The sequence below is a fragment of the Vanacampus margaritifer genome, chromosome 19, assembly GCF_051991255.1.
Source record: "Vanacampus margaritifer isolate UIUO_Vmar chromosome 19, RoL_Vmar_1.0, whole genome shotgun sequence".
Classification (NCBI taxonomy): Eukaryota; Metazoa; Chordata; class Actinopteri; order Syngnathiformes; family Syngnathidae; genus Vanacampus; species Vanacampus margaritifer.
The window spans coordinates 6507533-6523232 of record NC_135450.1 but is presented as its reverse complement, the minus strand read 5'-3'; the positions used below and the strand labels follow the sequence as shown (position 1 = coordinate 6523232).

The 15700-nt window shown below is 39.2% G+C and overlaps 1 protein-coding gene across 1 annotated transcript; it reads right to left on the bottom strand.

Annotated features, from left to right (window-relative positions):
- Window positions 1-3541: 3541 nt before the first annotated feature.
- gtf2a1 (general transcription factor IIA, 1) lies at window positions 3542-13709 on the bottom strand. Its single transcript, XM_077553230.1, has 10 exons — window positions 13497-13709; window positions 10907-11008; window positions 10529-10730; window positions 10300-10364; window positions 9884-9959; window positions 9641-9765; window positions 8246-8350; window positions 7674-7946; window positions 7493-7582; window positions 3542-5249 (listed from the first exon to the last, which is right to left on the bottom strand). The coding sequence occupies exons 1-10, from the start codon at window positions 13524-13526 to the stop codon at window positions 5142-5144; spliced, it is 1176 nt and encodes a 391-aa protein (XP_077409356.1). The 5' UTR covers window positions 13527-13709; the 3' UTR covers window positions 3542-5141.
- Between the last annotated feature and the right edge of the window lie 1991 nt (window positions 13710-15700).

The window sequence follows — 15700 nt, the reverse complement described above, 5'->3', positions numbered from 1 at the left end:
TGGAAAGGTAGACCAATCCAGATATTTATGGAATTTCAGTGATTCACAATGCTATTTGAGAAATGAATCTGATAGTATCCGCAAGATTTGTTGGCTTAACAAGCATTTAGTCCACCTTCAAACTACTAAAAGTCATTTAATTATCTATTTTCTATAGCTTTTCCTGATTAGGGTTCATGCGTGAATTGTTAGCTTAAATGGCTTGGACGCCTGTCCTGTGGGTGTTGGTAATACACAATGCAGCGTCATCTGTTGGATCCGGGTCACTGCACCAGTTGAGCACAATGCAGGCAGACTGTGACCTGATAAAATTGATTGATTCGCACCAAAATTTAATGGCACCATCACAATTATCCAGATTTTTACCACAGTAAAATTCAGCAGCTCCTTCTGTAATCACGCCAACAAACTAACAAACCACACTCAAATACCCCCCTTAATAATAACTGGATTCATTTCCACTTTGACTTCCTCTCGTCTGCCTGTCTGATTTTCGAAGTAAACCCGAGCCTTTCTTTCAAATGATTGGGTCAGAACTGGACCATGCTGCCCCTCTGACACCAGATTATGTTGCTGCAAAGAAGTTGGAATGCTTTCAACCCAATCAGCATCGGGGAGATTTTCTCCAGCCTCGATGGCTCCAGAAGCGGTTGTGATTTTTAACTAGCCATCCTAGCTCTTGTTCCTGGGAACATAAAATCCCTGCATTTATGACGCCATTCCCCGCACTACTCCACGGGCCAGCAGGCATGGACGGCACTCTTGCGGGGTCAAGTTGCCGCCTCTTGCATAGGAACCTCTAGAAAGTGGAGGCGCTGCTTGAGCAAACCACAAAGTGGGTATCAGTAAAAGCCTTTGTTGGAAGACGGGGGAGAAAAGCATCGACTGTTTTACTTGGCAGCTTCAACGTTTATACATGGGAGTCCTGCACATCTGGTTCATCGAGAGAGGCCCACACAGACTAGCCAGGTGAGATCGTGGTGGACCAGGTAAGCAGAAAAAAACCCCCATGAGGCCTCATTCTAAGACCAGCAGTCCAAGACGTACGCAGCCACAAATAACGAGCATTCTCCAGACGTGAATGAAAAAGCCTTTGTGATCCGATCCATGATGCAGTGGAGAAGTGACAGCCAACCTCAAGTCCTATTCATAAGCAAGGACTGTAGTTCCTGATTCAGATGTAATCCCAGACAGCACCACACCTCCAGGCAATGATTACCCACAAGGGATTTGATCAGGGGGTTTGGGTTGGGAGGCCCCCATCGTGGCATGCAGACAGACAAGCCTCCAGATTTAGGATTAGTAGGCCTGAAATGTGGATTTGGAGGCAAATTGGGGTAGATCTCATCTATGGAGCGCGCTGATTCGCTTGTATTTATAGTTCAGGAGTGATGAGAAATACATACAGTACATCGTACATAGTGGAAGTTAGAGTGGAGTGTAGAAAGTTCTGTGATGTGGAAACAAATTAGACCAAGATCATTTGTTGCAAAATGTTTACACTGTCCGGGCCTTTTTCATGAGTTTTTAATTCTGTTGAACTACAATCAGATTTTCATTGGTTGATTTTCAGTACGTTTTGACTTATTTTTCTTTCGTTATTATTATTTTTTATCATTACGAGATGGCTACCACCAATTGTGTTCACTTGTTGCATTTTCAGAAAGTTACTCAAATGACAGCTTAAAGCAGGATGTGACATTTATGAGAACACACAATATCGCAATTAAGAATCTAATCAGAAAAAAAGCTCAGTCTGACTATTGAAGAGGAATAAAATTATTTTGTCCTCTTTGCGTGTTCCAAAAATTTGAAGACAGATTTAATGTAAGAAAAAACACCTTTGCAAGATGATTTATTTAAAAAACAAAACAGAGATCTCTGGACATAGTGACAGACTCCAAACATCACGTAACAGGTGGAATTTCAGAGTGCCGAATGTGTCTCTTCCGCGTGTAAAATGGCTTCTTATAGTTAAACAGACCGCCTCTCTTTCATTTGTAGACAAAACATACTCCCTGGGTACTTTTCCGTGAGCGATGGCGCAAACAGAGTCAGGGTCAGGGGTGTGTGTGTTCGAGACAGATTCTGTTCTCAAGGACCAAATGTGTGTTTTCGCACAGAACACTGAGACGGAATTTTTTAGACCAAACAATATGTTCCAGCTTAAGGCCAAATTATACTGAGTTCAACACTACCTCACATCTACAAAACATTTCGACAAGGTTAATATAAAGAATTAAAATGTTAATAATGTATATCAATGGTTAATATATGAAATAAAGAATTGAAATGTTAATAATATCTATCACTATATAGACGCTGGCTTTGAGTGCAACATCAGTGGAGTCTGCGGCTAGAAAACCTTGTGTGTAAAGTACGCGTTATACATTAAGCATTTTTACTCATCTTGTATTTTTTTTAACACTTGAAATGAAATAATAACCGCTTGCAAGACCAGATGCACGTCGCACGTTTTGACCGGATATTACGTCACACGTACGTTTGTAGTCCCAAAGCAATGTCGGATGATATAGTAAGGTATGTTTGGGGGTACGGCGAAACAAAAGTCTTTTAGGAATTAATTAAAGAAGCGAATATTAATGCAATTTAAGATGGAAAGATGCAAAGAAACGCTACGGTTTTATCAAGAATTGCAAAAGCAAACTCATACGCACAACGCAGTCGCTTCCTGTTCTTCTTCTTCTCTCAAATTACTGGTGGACCACATCTCTATGGTGTATACCGCCACCTACAGCGGTGGAGTCCCCTCGCAATATTCGCAAAAGAACAACAGATGGAAACGGGCATAATAAATCGTATGTCTGTTTTTTGCGCATTTTCAGTAAATACGCTTAACATCTTCAAAACAATTGTATGCAAGTTATGCTGTCTGTATCTGATTGGTTGTTTTCATCACAGATCAGATTAAGTATTAGTAAATTAGGTAGGACTGTAGAGTTTGGTCATGACAGTGTTGTTGACAAATGACAAAAGGTGTTTTCTTTCCCGTAATTGCATAAATGAATGAAAATGTTGAAATGAAGGAAATTCCAAGGACTTAATGATTAGCTTTTGCGAATGTTTTAATAAGGTTTGGCCAATTTGTTTTGGGGTGTATACACACAGTATGTGTCTTCGGCATTCATACGCTAAGGTACTTGCTTATTATCCACACTGTTGGTTCTACTTTTGCTACAAGCAAGTAGCTGAAAATGCAGCCAAACACCAGCAAGACAGAGACGTATAAATTACAAATATTTTGATGAGCACATGCCACATTTTAACGTTAAAAACAAACAAACAAACTTTAAATGTGTTATTCTGCTGAATTTCAAATGAGTTGATTGTGTGTCAAGCTACATTTGAACTTTTGGAATATAAATGGATATAACGGAACATTTTCACAAGTACGACACACTATACTACAAAATACTGGCAAAAATATAGACAATTAACATTTGTCTAAGTGTGCACCTCAAAATATAATTTTGGAAAAATGTTCAAATTCAAAGAACACGTTTCTGTATTTGGTTCCGAATGTAATTTATAAAATGTTTTATTGAACAATACATTTCAACAGCTATTAGAAGTCACAACAGAGCAAACATTTCTCAGACAGCCTTCTTTTTGAGAAGTACAAGAAAAGCAGGAGTACAAATCAAAAAGGCACACTCAACATTGAAGTACAGTATGTGGGAACAACCATGATTCTCCCTCCAAGAGCCACAATTCACACAGAGCTACTGGATAAAATCAATTAAGCCTAATTGATTTTTTTGCAACAACAAAAAAAAACACTTTTTTTTGGACTGCTTAAATGCCGAAAGACATCAAAGTTGCTCACATGAACACAAAAATAATATTCCTTCGTAAGGTTGATGTGTATTCACAATATAAATTGAGTTGAGCCCCCTAACCAGTCAGGTGACTCAGAACCCCCCCGCCGAAACATACTTTATTTCAAATGTCCGCAAAAACTCACTAAAAACATTTTAGAAGAACTCACCCCCCCCCCCCCCCCTTCTCACCAAATTTGAAATCCTCTCAAAAGAAAACATGCCCGCTTAAAAGTCAAGACAAAAACACAAAAGGACATCCAAGATGATTGGGAACAACGTCACACAAGCTTTGTTCAGCCAACAGGAAAAAAAGGAACACTTATTCGATTGTAAGAGCACAATTTGGTGCAGATCAGAAAAAATAAAATAACTTCTACTTTCATGAATAAATAGAAAATAGCGTCACTGTTAAGCTAAAGGTGGCAACAAACTTCTTTTTTTTTTGTTTTTGAGGTTGAAGGGATGCTCAGTGATGCAATTGACAAACGCACACGCAAAGCGGATGAACTCAACTGCTTGAAGCATACACACGCGTATCAATCAACTGAAGGCGGTAGAAAACTCAATTTAACAAACAGGACAGATGCAATTACTTCAGCTATGGCTCTGCTTCTGTTTTGCTTCGTGGAATGACGCTACCCAAAAAAAAAAAAAATAAATAAATCTGATGAGGGGAAAGAAGATTTGGAATCATTGCTCATAAGATTTAAAATAACGCCTATATAAATTATTTCTAAGTTATTTTACCTTCTGTTATAACCCTTCAATTTAAAAGAAACTTTAAAACTCGAAACTCCAAGCTCCTTTTTCCAAACAGGACTTGAGACTGAAATTCCGAGAGCGAACAAAAAAAGAAAAGTGAGGCCAAAAAGTGAATTCTGGTAGATGTGAAGGCAACAATCTTACATTTGGACTTCAGTGCAGACAAGCTGAAGCAGTGCATTGACACGCTTGCAATGTCAGCGCACTCTGGTCCTCTGACGCGCGCATCATGTGAAATGATGTGTGGGAATTCACTCGGGGAAAATCGAAAAGTCTGAGCAACAAAAAAGGAGGGCGAGCGTTCCCTTTCGCCGTCGGGTTCTCATCTCGCAAGGCTCGCTCTCCAAGTGCGACCGGTGACATCGGGCTTGTGGTAAAGGACCTTGCGGTCCTTTCTCCGAGTTCATAAAGACTCTACGCGCTTCCGGTAATCAAATCCAGTAACAGGATATGGAAGGATATTGATATTGTCCGTAAACTGGATAGGAGGAGTAACAGAGTTCCTGCTCCTGTTTCGCGGCTTTCGTCTTGCGGCCTTCACCATTCGGCATCCCCTATGGCTTTGGAGAAGACGTAGTCTCTCCCATTCAGATTCATGATCCCGTCCTTCAGGTGAAATTTCCATTTGTTCTTACTTCTGTGAATCTGCAGAGTAAGCCGGGAGAGGTTGATGAGTGGCGACTCTGCCAGGGGGGGGGGGGGGGGGGGGGGGGGGGTGGGGGTGGTGTTTGTTGCCGGGCGTCATTTGAATGGGGATCGGAGGCGCTGGCGCGTTCCAAACTGCCAGCCAATTCATAAAAACTATTTGATGCTATTACAGGGTTTCTACGGGTATCATCAATCTAATTTAATGCTTTCTTATGCCGTTTTTAATGCAATTTAAAAATATATATATATTTTTTTTTTTTCTGGAGAAAGCTAAATATTTTAATGCACACACATACATATATTTAGTGCTGTCATAATCAAATATTTTTAGAATTGATTAATCTATTGATTCTTCAATCAATTAATTGGATTCATTTTAATTTTGCATTTAAGTGTATTACAAAAGCATTTTTTCCCCCAGATTAACCAGTGATTGGTGGTTATTTCGTAATTTGCTTGATTTTGTACTATATTTACCAGTTAGGTCATTGTTTTCCAAAGTAAAAACAGATGTTTTCAAATGTCTTATTTTGATGAAACACAGAAGAAAGTCTTCTTTCATGAAGGACAACAGAAAACTTTTAAATTACTCGATTACTTAAGTAGTTGTCAATTAATTTGATAATCGATTACTTGTCGATTAATCTTGACAGCTCTACATATATTTATATACTGTTTAATTTATTAGGTCTTGATTTCCATAGTTCACTCGAGATTAACTCGTTCACTCGCAGCAATTTTCGCTGAAGCAACCTCCTTCACTCCTGGCTGTGTTACTGAATTTTGACTGATTTTGCAAGGTCTGTTCTATTACTATAAAAACATGGAACCTGGAAGATTAGAGTCTCTTCTTTCATCAGGAAAAAAAAAGTATATTTGTATATGTTTTCGTTTTGCAGCAATTAGCATTAGAATATAGCTAATTTTCATCATTATTCACAAAACTGTTGAAAACACTGGCAAAAAGAGCTTGTTGCAACATGGCCCTGGCTGATCTCTTATACTCTGCTGCCACATTCTGGCCGTTTTTTGTAATAACTACCATTTCTTCAACCATTCTCTGCAGTTGAGAGGCTGCCTTCTGTATGCTCTAGCATAAAAAAAGTATAAATACTAAAATGTATTAATACGTTTTTGGGTTTGAATGAGTTAATCAAATTAATCGCACGTTGTTATCCGTTCCAAATAAACAATATTTTTCAAGTGTTTCATACTTTTGTTAGTTATCATAAAAGCGGATACATATTGTTACCAAATACAAATGTGGTCCCGTCTTTCAGAATCATTGATAACGGTAATTTTATAGTAATTCTTTAAGTTACGGTTAAAGCTTGTGGACTCCAGTCCATGTTTTGTTAAAGTTGCAGCCTCAACTGCAAAGAACGGTTGAAGAAATTATAGTTATTACACAAACGGCCAGCAGGTGGCAGCAGAGCATAGGAAATGAACCAGGACTATGTTGGGAAAAAAAACCCTCAATTACTCAGATTTCTAAATAGATTTGTGAATAATTATTAAACTTAACTATATTCTAATTGCTACAAAACGGAAACAGATACAAAAAATCTTTTTTTTTTTCCTGATAGAAGAAAATACTTTAATCTTTCTTTTGGTAGGTTTCATGTTTTTATAGCAATAGAACACAATATTCTGTGGGCCTTGCAAAATCAGTCAAAATACAGTAAAACAGCCGGGAGCGAAGGGGATTGTTTTAGTGAAAATGGCTGCGAGTGAATGAATTAATTGCAACTAGTCACCAGTCCGCATAAAAAAATTACTTCTTTTTTTTTAATCACATTTATCATTGCTAAATTGTGTTATTATGACACCTTTACACAATATTGTATTTAAAATACAGCATGAATAATAACTTTTTTTTTTTTAATAATGCGTCTCAACATCATATTTAATGCTTCTTAATGCCATTTAAGGCTTTAATTTTAGCAAAATCCATTTCATGACAAAATGATTTTTAATGATCCGCGGAAACCCTGTAATATTGTATGTGCTATTCAAATAAATACAAAATCTTGCACATTAGTTAAAGAAATAACAACAAAAAGGCACACAGAATTAATGTTGAGTGAGATTCACTTAAAAAAATACTCCCCATCAGTTACAATATAATATTTGACAGTATTGTAGCCGGCAGTGCAAATTATTGTTTGACATTTGCACAATTAAACACATTGCACAATGCTGACATATGTCGGCTAACATGACCCCCGATGATGACTCACCTTGTCATACTGGCACACAACTACATTCTCCGTGTCAAACAGCTCGTGGTCGTCCTCGTCACTAACGTCATCGCCGCTGTTCAGTGGCGCCTTAAATGTAAAAAAAAAAAAAACGACAACATGGTGAATAACAATCAATGGCACAACAGAACAATCAAAAGGCAACGGGTAATCAGCGGACCTCATCCACTTGCCCATCGTCTCCCCCGTCCTTTTCTTTCTCCTCTTCCATATCGTCGTCGTACTCCTCTTCATCATCCTCGTCTTCATCCGACGAAGTGTCTCCGGCGCCGTCCACCTGCAGCATCATGGGAGGCTGAGGTTGACCCGGGGCCGCCTGCTGAGCCTGGGTCTGCACCTGGGCCTGTGGCACTGCTGCACCCTGGGCCTGCTGGACCTGCTGCACTTGTGCTGCTTGAGCCAGCTGAGGAGCCATCGCGGCAGCCTGCGTCACCTAACAGGATAGGAACACAAGATGAGAACGATAGCCCGACAGATCTCTAGTATCAAGTCATGGATTTTTTTTTTTTTTTTTTATTTAACGCAGGGGGAAGAAAATACAATGAAAACTACAAGGGCCCCAAAATTGAACCCTGTGGAACACCATACACAGCAGGGCAGAGTGCGACTCCAGAACAACCGAGCCCAACATAAAAAGGTCTGAGTACCCTTCTAGTTGACTTATGAAAAAATACAAAAGTAGTTAACTGAATTACAGTAGGGAGAAAAAATGTTTACTTTTAGCATGCTGACCTGTGTGTTGCCTTGGACTTTACTTCCAGGAGCTAAGACGATCTGTGGCTGCTGGATGATGACTCCTGTTTGCTGAGGAATGCCTCCTTGTAGAGGAGCCAAGACCTGGTTATAGTGGAATGCAACAAGTCAGATCAAATAAAGTCAAAGAAAATCAATAGAAGAATTGAGTTGCATTCACAGATAAATATCGCAAGAACTGTGGCACATAAAGTAGGAAGTCTTGTGAAAAAGCTGACTAAGTAAAAGTAGTCCAATTAATCGGACGATTTTTGGCCTTCAAACATCAGCCAAAACAATCGCCAAATGGACCAAATGGCCAATTGTTTTCCCCTTAAAACGTTATTAAAGAAAGCCGAAGTTTCCGATGCTGTGAAAGTACCCTCAATGCACCATTTTGCTTGCGTAGCATTAGCAACTAGCAAGTATGTAGCGTTTGCTATTCTGGTTATTCTGTTGTCCCCAAGTGTCCTTTAAGCTGTTTAATGACACCGCAGTTGGAGGTAACTATAAAACTAAACACATGATGTTAAGAATTACATCCACTATATATTTAAATATAGAACATTCTTTGTTTGTAAAACATTGCTAGCTTAGTGCTAATGCTAGGAGCGAAAGGAGTATCCCATTCAAATGCCTACCGTTAGCATCAACTTCGGGAGTGTTTTTCCTTCAAATAACAAATATCCACACACAAATCTTGTGTGAGCACAAACCCACAGGTAAAATAACACTACACAAAGGCACAAATTCCTCCGAATGTGTGAAAAAGGAGTTATAATAGAATTCAATCACAACTTTCTTCTGTACTCACTTTTAAGTGTGTACATCATGGATGCATGGCACCACACTGCCCCCAAGAGGCCAAACACATAGGAACAGTCGGTATTTCCTCTTTCCGTTTTTTCAGTTACAATTATTTTAGTTTATTCTATTCTATTTCACTTTCTTATTGGTTTATTTTGTCATTGTCCTTTCAAGTTATATTTAAAGTTGATAGTTAGCCGAGTAAGTCCCATAACTTGTGAAAATAACACAAGATAAAAATATATAAAAGAAAAGGTTAATGCTTTACAGTAGTTGTAAACAAGAAATAATGATTTTATTACTGACATAAATCTATACAATAACCTTGTAAACTTCATGAAATCTGTTGATAAGGTCATACTATGGACTTGTCATTCAAAGCAGAGAATCTTAATAGCGAAAGTTTGTACGCAAGACGCCCGTTGAAAAGATTATTTTTTTTGGGGGGGGGGGATAATTTTATGCATTTTATATATTTTTTTAAATAATCGGCTGATTAATATGTAATCAGTATTCGGCCTCAAAAAATGCATATCGGTCGGGCCCTAGTTCAAAACTGTGCCCTCCAATGACTGCCAAGATATGTACCTGCTGTATGACTGGCGCCTGCACTGAGCCAGGTTGCATCTGCTGCTGCAGGAGGATGGACTGCGACGGCTGCTGGATGATGTACTGAGCCCCGTTGGGTGCACGCAAAACTTGTACAAACTGACCTAAAAACAACAACAACACAGTTGATAACTCATGATATACTCAATATAGTTATAGTACAGTTAAGTACGACTCCACAGGGGATTTTTATTTCATGAAAACATGACATGTGGGACTTACCTGAACTGGTGATGAGCTGTGGGTACGGTGTGACGCCAGTCGGCAGAGCAAGAGCTGCTTGCGTAGCTGCAGCACTCTATATGAAGATTTAATCAAACATATAACAGATGCAAAACACAAATAATATGTTGTTAAACTTAGGTGGCAGAAACAAGGCGAACAGAATCGACTTTTTTTTTTTAATTTGCAGGAAGAATACAAAACACAAAATATTACGCTGCTCTAAATTGTGCGCCCGTGCCAAAAACAAGTGCACACATGCAAACTACTCTTTATAATGAGTAGACTAACAAGTTTAATTGTCTCTTTAACCTAAGGCACAGACTAGAGTGCAGTGTAATGTTCTATTAGGTCCAGTCACACAAACCGATGCAGTACTGTCATCTGTTATGTTCACTTGTGTGTTTACTACTTGCCATCCCCGTTGTTGTCATATGCTGCAGAATCTTGGAATCTGGTACAATGACTTGCTGCTGGGGAGCTGCAGGGAGTTGAGAATTGCAGACAAAACACATCATCATCCGATCCAATGCGGAATATTTGTACAAGAGTATTTCGAAAAGTTGAGTAGTAGTACAAATAACTTATTTTTTTATTGCCTTGTCATTTAAGGAAACAAAGTAGTGGTAATTGTATTGAACCAACCTTGCTGCTGCTGGGGAGGCAGGATGACTTGCTGGGCTTGTGTTGTCTGTGTCACCTGCTGGCCTTGTTGAACTTGGTGCTGCGATGACTGCTGTTGCTGCTGTTGTCGCTGCTGCTGCTGCTGCACGGCCTGAAGGGCTGCCTGTTCCTCAGTATGGAAGCCATCCACTGCCTTGGATTGCAACAGTTTGCTCTCCCATAGCTGAAATGTAAAAAATAAAAATAAATTTAAAAAATCATTCGATGAAGCCACACAATGTGACCGTTTTTTTCGTTGCCAGCTGTTGCCAACATTTACGTTTTTTTCCCCTTTAAACTATTGAATACACTTTTTGGCATTCCACATTTGTTAAAAGAATGATGCAATAATACTGTTACCGTTTTCAGCTCCAGAAGCACTTGTTCATCCACACCCTCGTCCAGGAATAACTCTCGCACCTCATTGATCACATCCTCAATCACAGTCTTGTACAGTTTAGGCTAGAAGGAAGCAAAACAAAAATTACACTACATTACATCGACCACACCATTAGACTCCATAACAGCCATTAAAGGAGCTGCATTTAGAATTCTAAGCACCCTGACTTTTTAATTGCAACTATCATAGCTTGTGTCTTTCTTCCAGTGTGAGGTGTGAGGGATGAACACCCCACATTTTCTTAGGGGTTTGGAGGGGTGGAGTGGTGAAGGGTGATGTCATGCTCGTCCCGCGGACATGTAGTGTTGTGCAAGTTAGCGTACGACACAGACTGTTTGTTTTGAGGTCTGGTGGCCCTGAATTTCCTCCTGATAATACTGTATTGTGGCCCTTGATTTCCTCTTCTAATACAGTACTATGAAGAGGAAAATGAGGGCCACCAGACCCAAAAACAAAGAGCTGAAAGTAGCATCAAGAAAGCCTGGGTTTCCAGGACCCCAGGGAATGCCACGGCGCACCGAGGTAGTGATTAAGGAAATGGGATTCCCAATCAACTACTGAAAGACTGACATTGTTTTGAAAATACCGCCTATCCATCCATCATTTTTTTCCATGCAAAACACTGGCAAGTATGCATGGTGATTTCTTCACAGTATTCTAATTTTTGAAATCCTGTTTTTGTAGGTTTTATGAGCTGGAAGCCCAAATAATGTAAAGATAAACAAATATTTGAAATCACTTAAATTGTAGGCCCTGAATCTATGAAAGTTTTGACTTCTTGTATGGAATTTATTCAACTTTTCGAGGAGATTCAAATTTTCTGACGAGCACCTGTATATGGAAATAACGAGGCTTTTGTATTCAGTTTTACTCCAAAAAGTAAAGTGTTACTTTTCCAACAAAACAACTCGATTCCTCCAGAATCCATCATGATTTATTTATTTATTTTTAATTATTGGTGCACTGTACTCAGGTTCAAGTGGCAATTCCAACCAGACAACGCATTTATTTTTTTTGAATTCTTGTCACATTGCTGTTGACAGCAGTAACTGACTTTTCTGCCACAAATGCTCAATGTGTTGCCAGGCATATATAGTCCATTCTATTGAAACCAATAAATTATAGTAGGTGAATAATGGACAAAACACCTGCTTGTGTTAATTTTGCCTTTATCTCCTTGTTAAACAATTTGTACATAAAGTACTGAAACATTGAATAGTTTAACAATTATGAGTTCATTAAACGACTAAATAAAGGTAACCTGTAAATGTTATAACGCATTTTAGGTTCATCCTCAAATATCACCCCAAAGTGCGAAAGGATGAGATTCCACATTGTATTAAGTCGGGTTCCACCCCCAGCTACATCAAATCGCAACAGTCAGCTGTAAATAACTTCATTCGCTCAACCTATTGACGGCGTGTTAGTAAAACGCTCATTTAACACATTACACAGAGGGACAAAAGCTTGTAAAATGGTCGCATTCAGTCTGTAAAACAGAACATAGCTCAACCCGAGAGGCACACGCAAACAAAGACAACGTCGCGTAACATTGTCGGGACGTCCACAGCACGGACGTCGGAATTCTCCTTTCCCTCCCCCTCGGCCCGGGCTGCTCCTCCACTATTTAAAGCAGTCTGCTGTTTATAAGCTTAGTCGGTGACGTAACGTCGAGTAGCACCTTCCCATCCCTGCCAGTCTATATAGAGAGCCAATATGGCGGTATAAAACCAGGCAGCAGCGAGGGAGGAGGGACAGAAGCGGAGACAGAGAAGAAAGACGAGGAAGCCATTTTACGGAGCAGCTCCACAGCCTCGCAAATTTCACATTTAACAGTGTGCGTTGTCGCTCGGTTGTCGTATAAGTCGGTATTTTTGGACAAGACGGGGTAGAATTATCGATGGAAGTAGATATATTTGAGTTTAAAATGGAGTGGAAGTGGTTTTTCGGGGCAGATTTGGTGCCTTCAAGTCGTGGAATGGTGGACAATAATGATGCGGTACAGGGAACGTTGCTGTCGCGACACTCGCCTACTTTATTTCATCACAAAGAAGCAAAATTGGTTCGCGGTGTTAATACAAGGTGCTTTGCGTACATTTAAGGTATTTTTTAAATCGAAAAAACGTGCCCTTTGGTTCCTGCTTACCCCGTGTTGACGTAAAAAGATCATTCGACTACACTCAACGCCACAAACGAACACGATGTGGGTGTTTCTCCCCCCATTTATATCGATCACCAAGAACATTAAAAAAATGCCAGCGGATGTGATGCACCCTGGCAACAGAACAAGAGCCAAACATGTCACAACTATTCACATTTAACTCCAGTTTTGAGTCCATGGCAAACATTAACTAAATTCAAATTGGCCAAAAGACAAGATTCGAACGTCCAATTGATTGAAGCTAGTTTAATTTTCCTTTGCGTGATGCTGGAGTGTGTGTAAATGATAAAATAACGTGATTCAATTTTTTTTTTAAGTGTCCAACAGTTTGTTTCAGTTAACTTTACCCCCCATTTCCCCCGTTGACAATCCTTGAGATTGATCCTTACCACTGGATTCGAGTTAGCCGAGCTCGCCATTATACGCGCAGTGTAAAAACCACACGGAAATGGGCGAGAAATAAAGAGCCAAAAATGACCAAAAAAACTGTTAAAACAACTGGGAACGGTATTCTAAAACAGCCGGCATCACTTTTGTAAATAAAACAGTTTTGGCGGTCTTATTTACAATCCCGGGCTGCGAATCCCCAGCCGTCCGCCGTCCGTCGTTGTTCTGCTTTATATACTGAGCGAAGGAGCTGCGAGTGCGCGAGACATAGGGCAGGGTCACGCCGCCAATATCGCGAGATTTCCAGCAGAAACGACACACCAGTTAAAGGGCATGCTTGGAAATGTAGTTTAATTAAGTAATCACGCTGCGACTGTTCCAAGGCACCTCAGATTGTAATAAATACTGTGACTGCATGGTTTTGGTTTGTTTAATGCTTGGAGTTGTTTGTAATTGTTGGAGACATTGTAATTTGAAATTTTGATTGCTTGTACAAAATTGTGTCAACTAATAAACAAAAAGATGATGATGATGAAAAAAAAAATCTAAAATGCTTTCTATCAATATCTATAGAATTTACCTGTTTGACTGAGTTTTTTTATTTTACTTTTTCCCCCTACTTATTGTCTTCCAAATGAACAAATATAATGTTCGAAAATTCAGCAAAGAATGTTTTTAAATGTTGTAATGTTGTTCCTGAAAACAGCGTACGTGGTCTTGTGGCACACACAAAAAATACTGAATTAAATGCTAATACTGTGCGTTATATAGTGGTTTAAACAGTTTAAAAACAAAAAACAATCCATTAAAGTTCCTTTCAGTTATATAGTAGCCTATTTAAGTTTTAAGCAATTTAGATTAATGCTTTTTAACGAAAACTGTCAAAATAACAAAAATACAAAACAAACAAACAAACAAACACATCATTAACGTTAAAATAAAAACTGCATTTTATCTTTACAAAACACTAAATATGCTTCTAAGTCTGTGGACTGTTATACATTGCTTGTATTTAAATTGTGGTGGTTGTTTTTAAAATGTTGTTTAAACAATATGTTTTAAGTTTTTACGACACAATACTTATTTTAATGATTTTTATTAATTGTGCACAAAGAAAAAAAGACATAAAAATAAAACCAATGCTCAAACTAATACAACCTTAAAACTTAAAGCATTTCCAAGAAATATAAAACTAATAAAACCTTACAAACCTTCTCTAAAAACTAATTAAAACTAAATTTAAAACACTGAGCTCAAAAATAAATAAAAGGTAACTATACAGATAATATACGCATGCATACGTCACTGTAAAGTATTTGCGCACATATTCCATGTTACGTCGCCATTGCAGGAACAAAACTCCCTCGTAAGGCGAGGAGCGGTGTTCGTATTTTCCGTGGTGACACCAGACGACCACAAGAGGTCGCTCTCACTCCACGTTTACCTATTTCAGTGTCAGCACGCCGTCTTTATGAGCGCTCAAAACACACAATCCCCAATCCAATCACTTTAGGATGCAACTATTTTGCCACACACGACCGGGGAGGTGTGAGCCCGTCCTCTGCATTTAATCAAATATGCACTTGTCCTGATCACCGATGGGATCTCTCTCCCGTAACGATAAAGCTTTGCTATAAATGAGAAGTGACGAGAATGCAGCTCCCTGCTTCCGTCTCCATGGAAACTTGCCTCGCCGGTCATCGTGTGGCTATGGATGATATGTGCCAGAGACATGCAACTCAGTCTGCTTCTGCTGCACCCTAATACACAACTCAATCACAAGTTACACATTATTGCGTTTTTATATAACGTTAAAATGAAACATTCGTGCTTGTACACTTGGGCATACGTTAGAATGTGTGTCACTTTCCAAGTTGTACACCGCACATTCGATAATTCCCTTGCGACATACGGTACGGTATTTCACTCAAAAATGAAAAGTAGATATCGGAATCTCATGTCTCGCCCTCAAAGTGAGATGTGATTAAATAGAACGCGGTTTAATGCAAGCCAATTGAGTCCCACTCTTAGTAACTGATGATACCCTCTATAAAGATCTTGTGAATGCAACCCCCCCCCCCCTTCTTGCTTTAGTTGCATAGCAACAGAGAAACTGCAAGCTCCAGTTGTGTTGATGGTGGGAGCGTGCCGCACCGCACACGCAGAGACGCTGGATGGAGATTAAACCCATCTCGGCTTCAATTAT

What these genes read in the sequence shown, in the direction of transcription:
- gtf2a1 (XM_077553230.1), bottom strand. Translation starts at nt 13,526, where the DNA reads ATGGCGAGCTCGGCTAACTCGAATCCAGTG. An exon ending in CGGCTAACTCGAATCCAGTG is followed by an intron (nt 11,009 to 13,496) that starts GTAAGGATCAAT and finishes GCTTCCTTCTAG; the next exon opens with CCTAAACTGTACAAGACTGT. An exon ending in ATATGACAACAACGGGGATG is followed by an intron (nt 9,960 to 10,299) that starts GCAAGTAGTAAA and finishes ATCTTCATATAG; the next exon opens with AGTGCTGCAGCTACGCAAGC.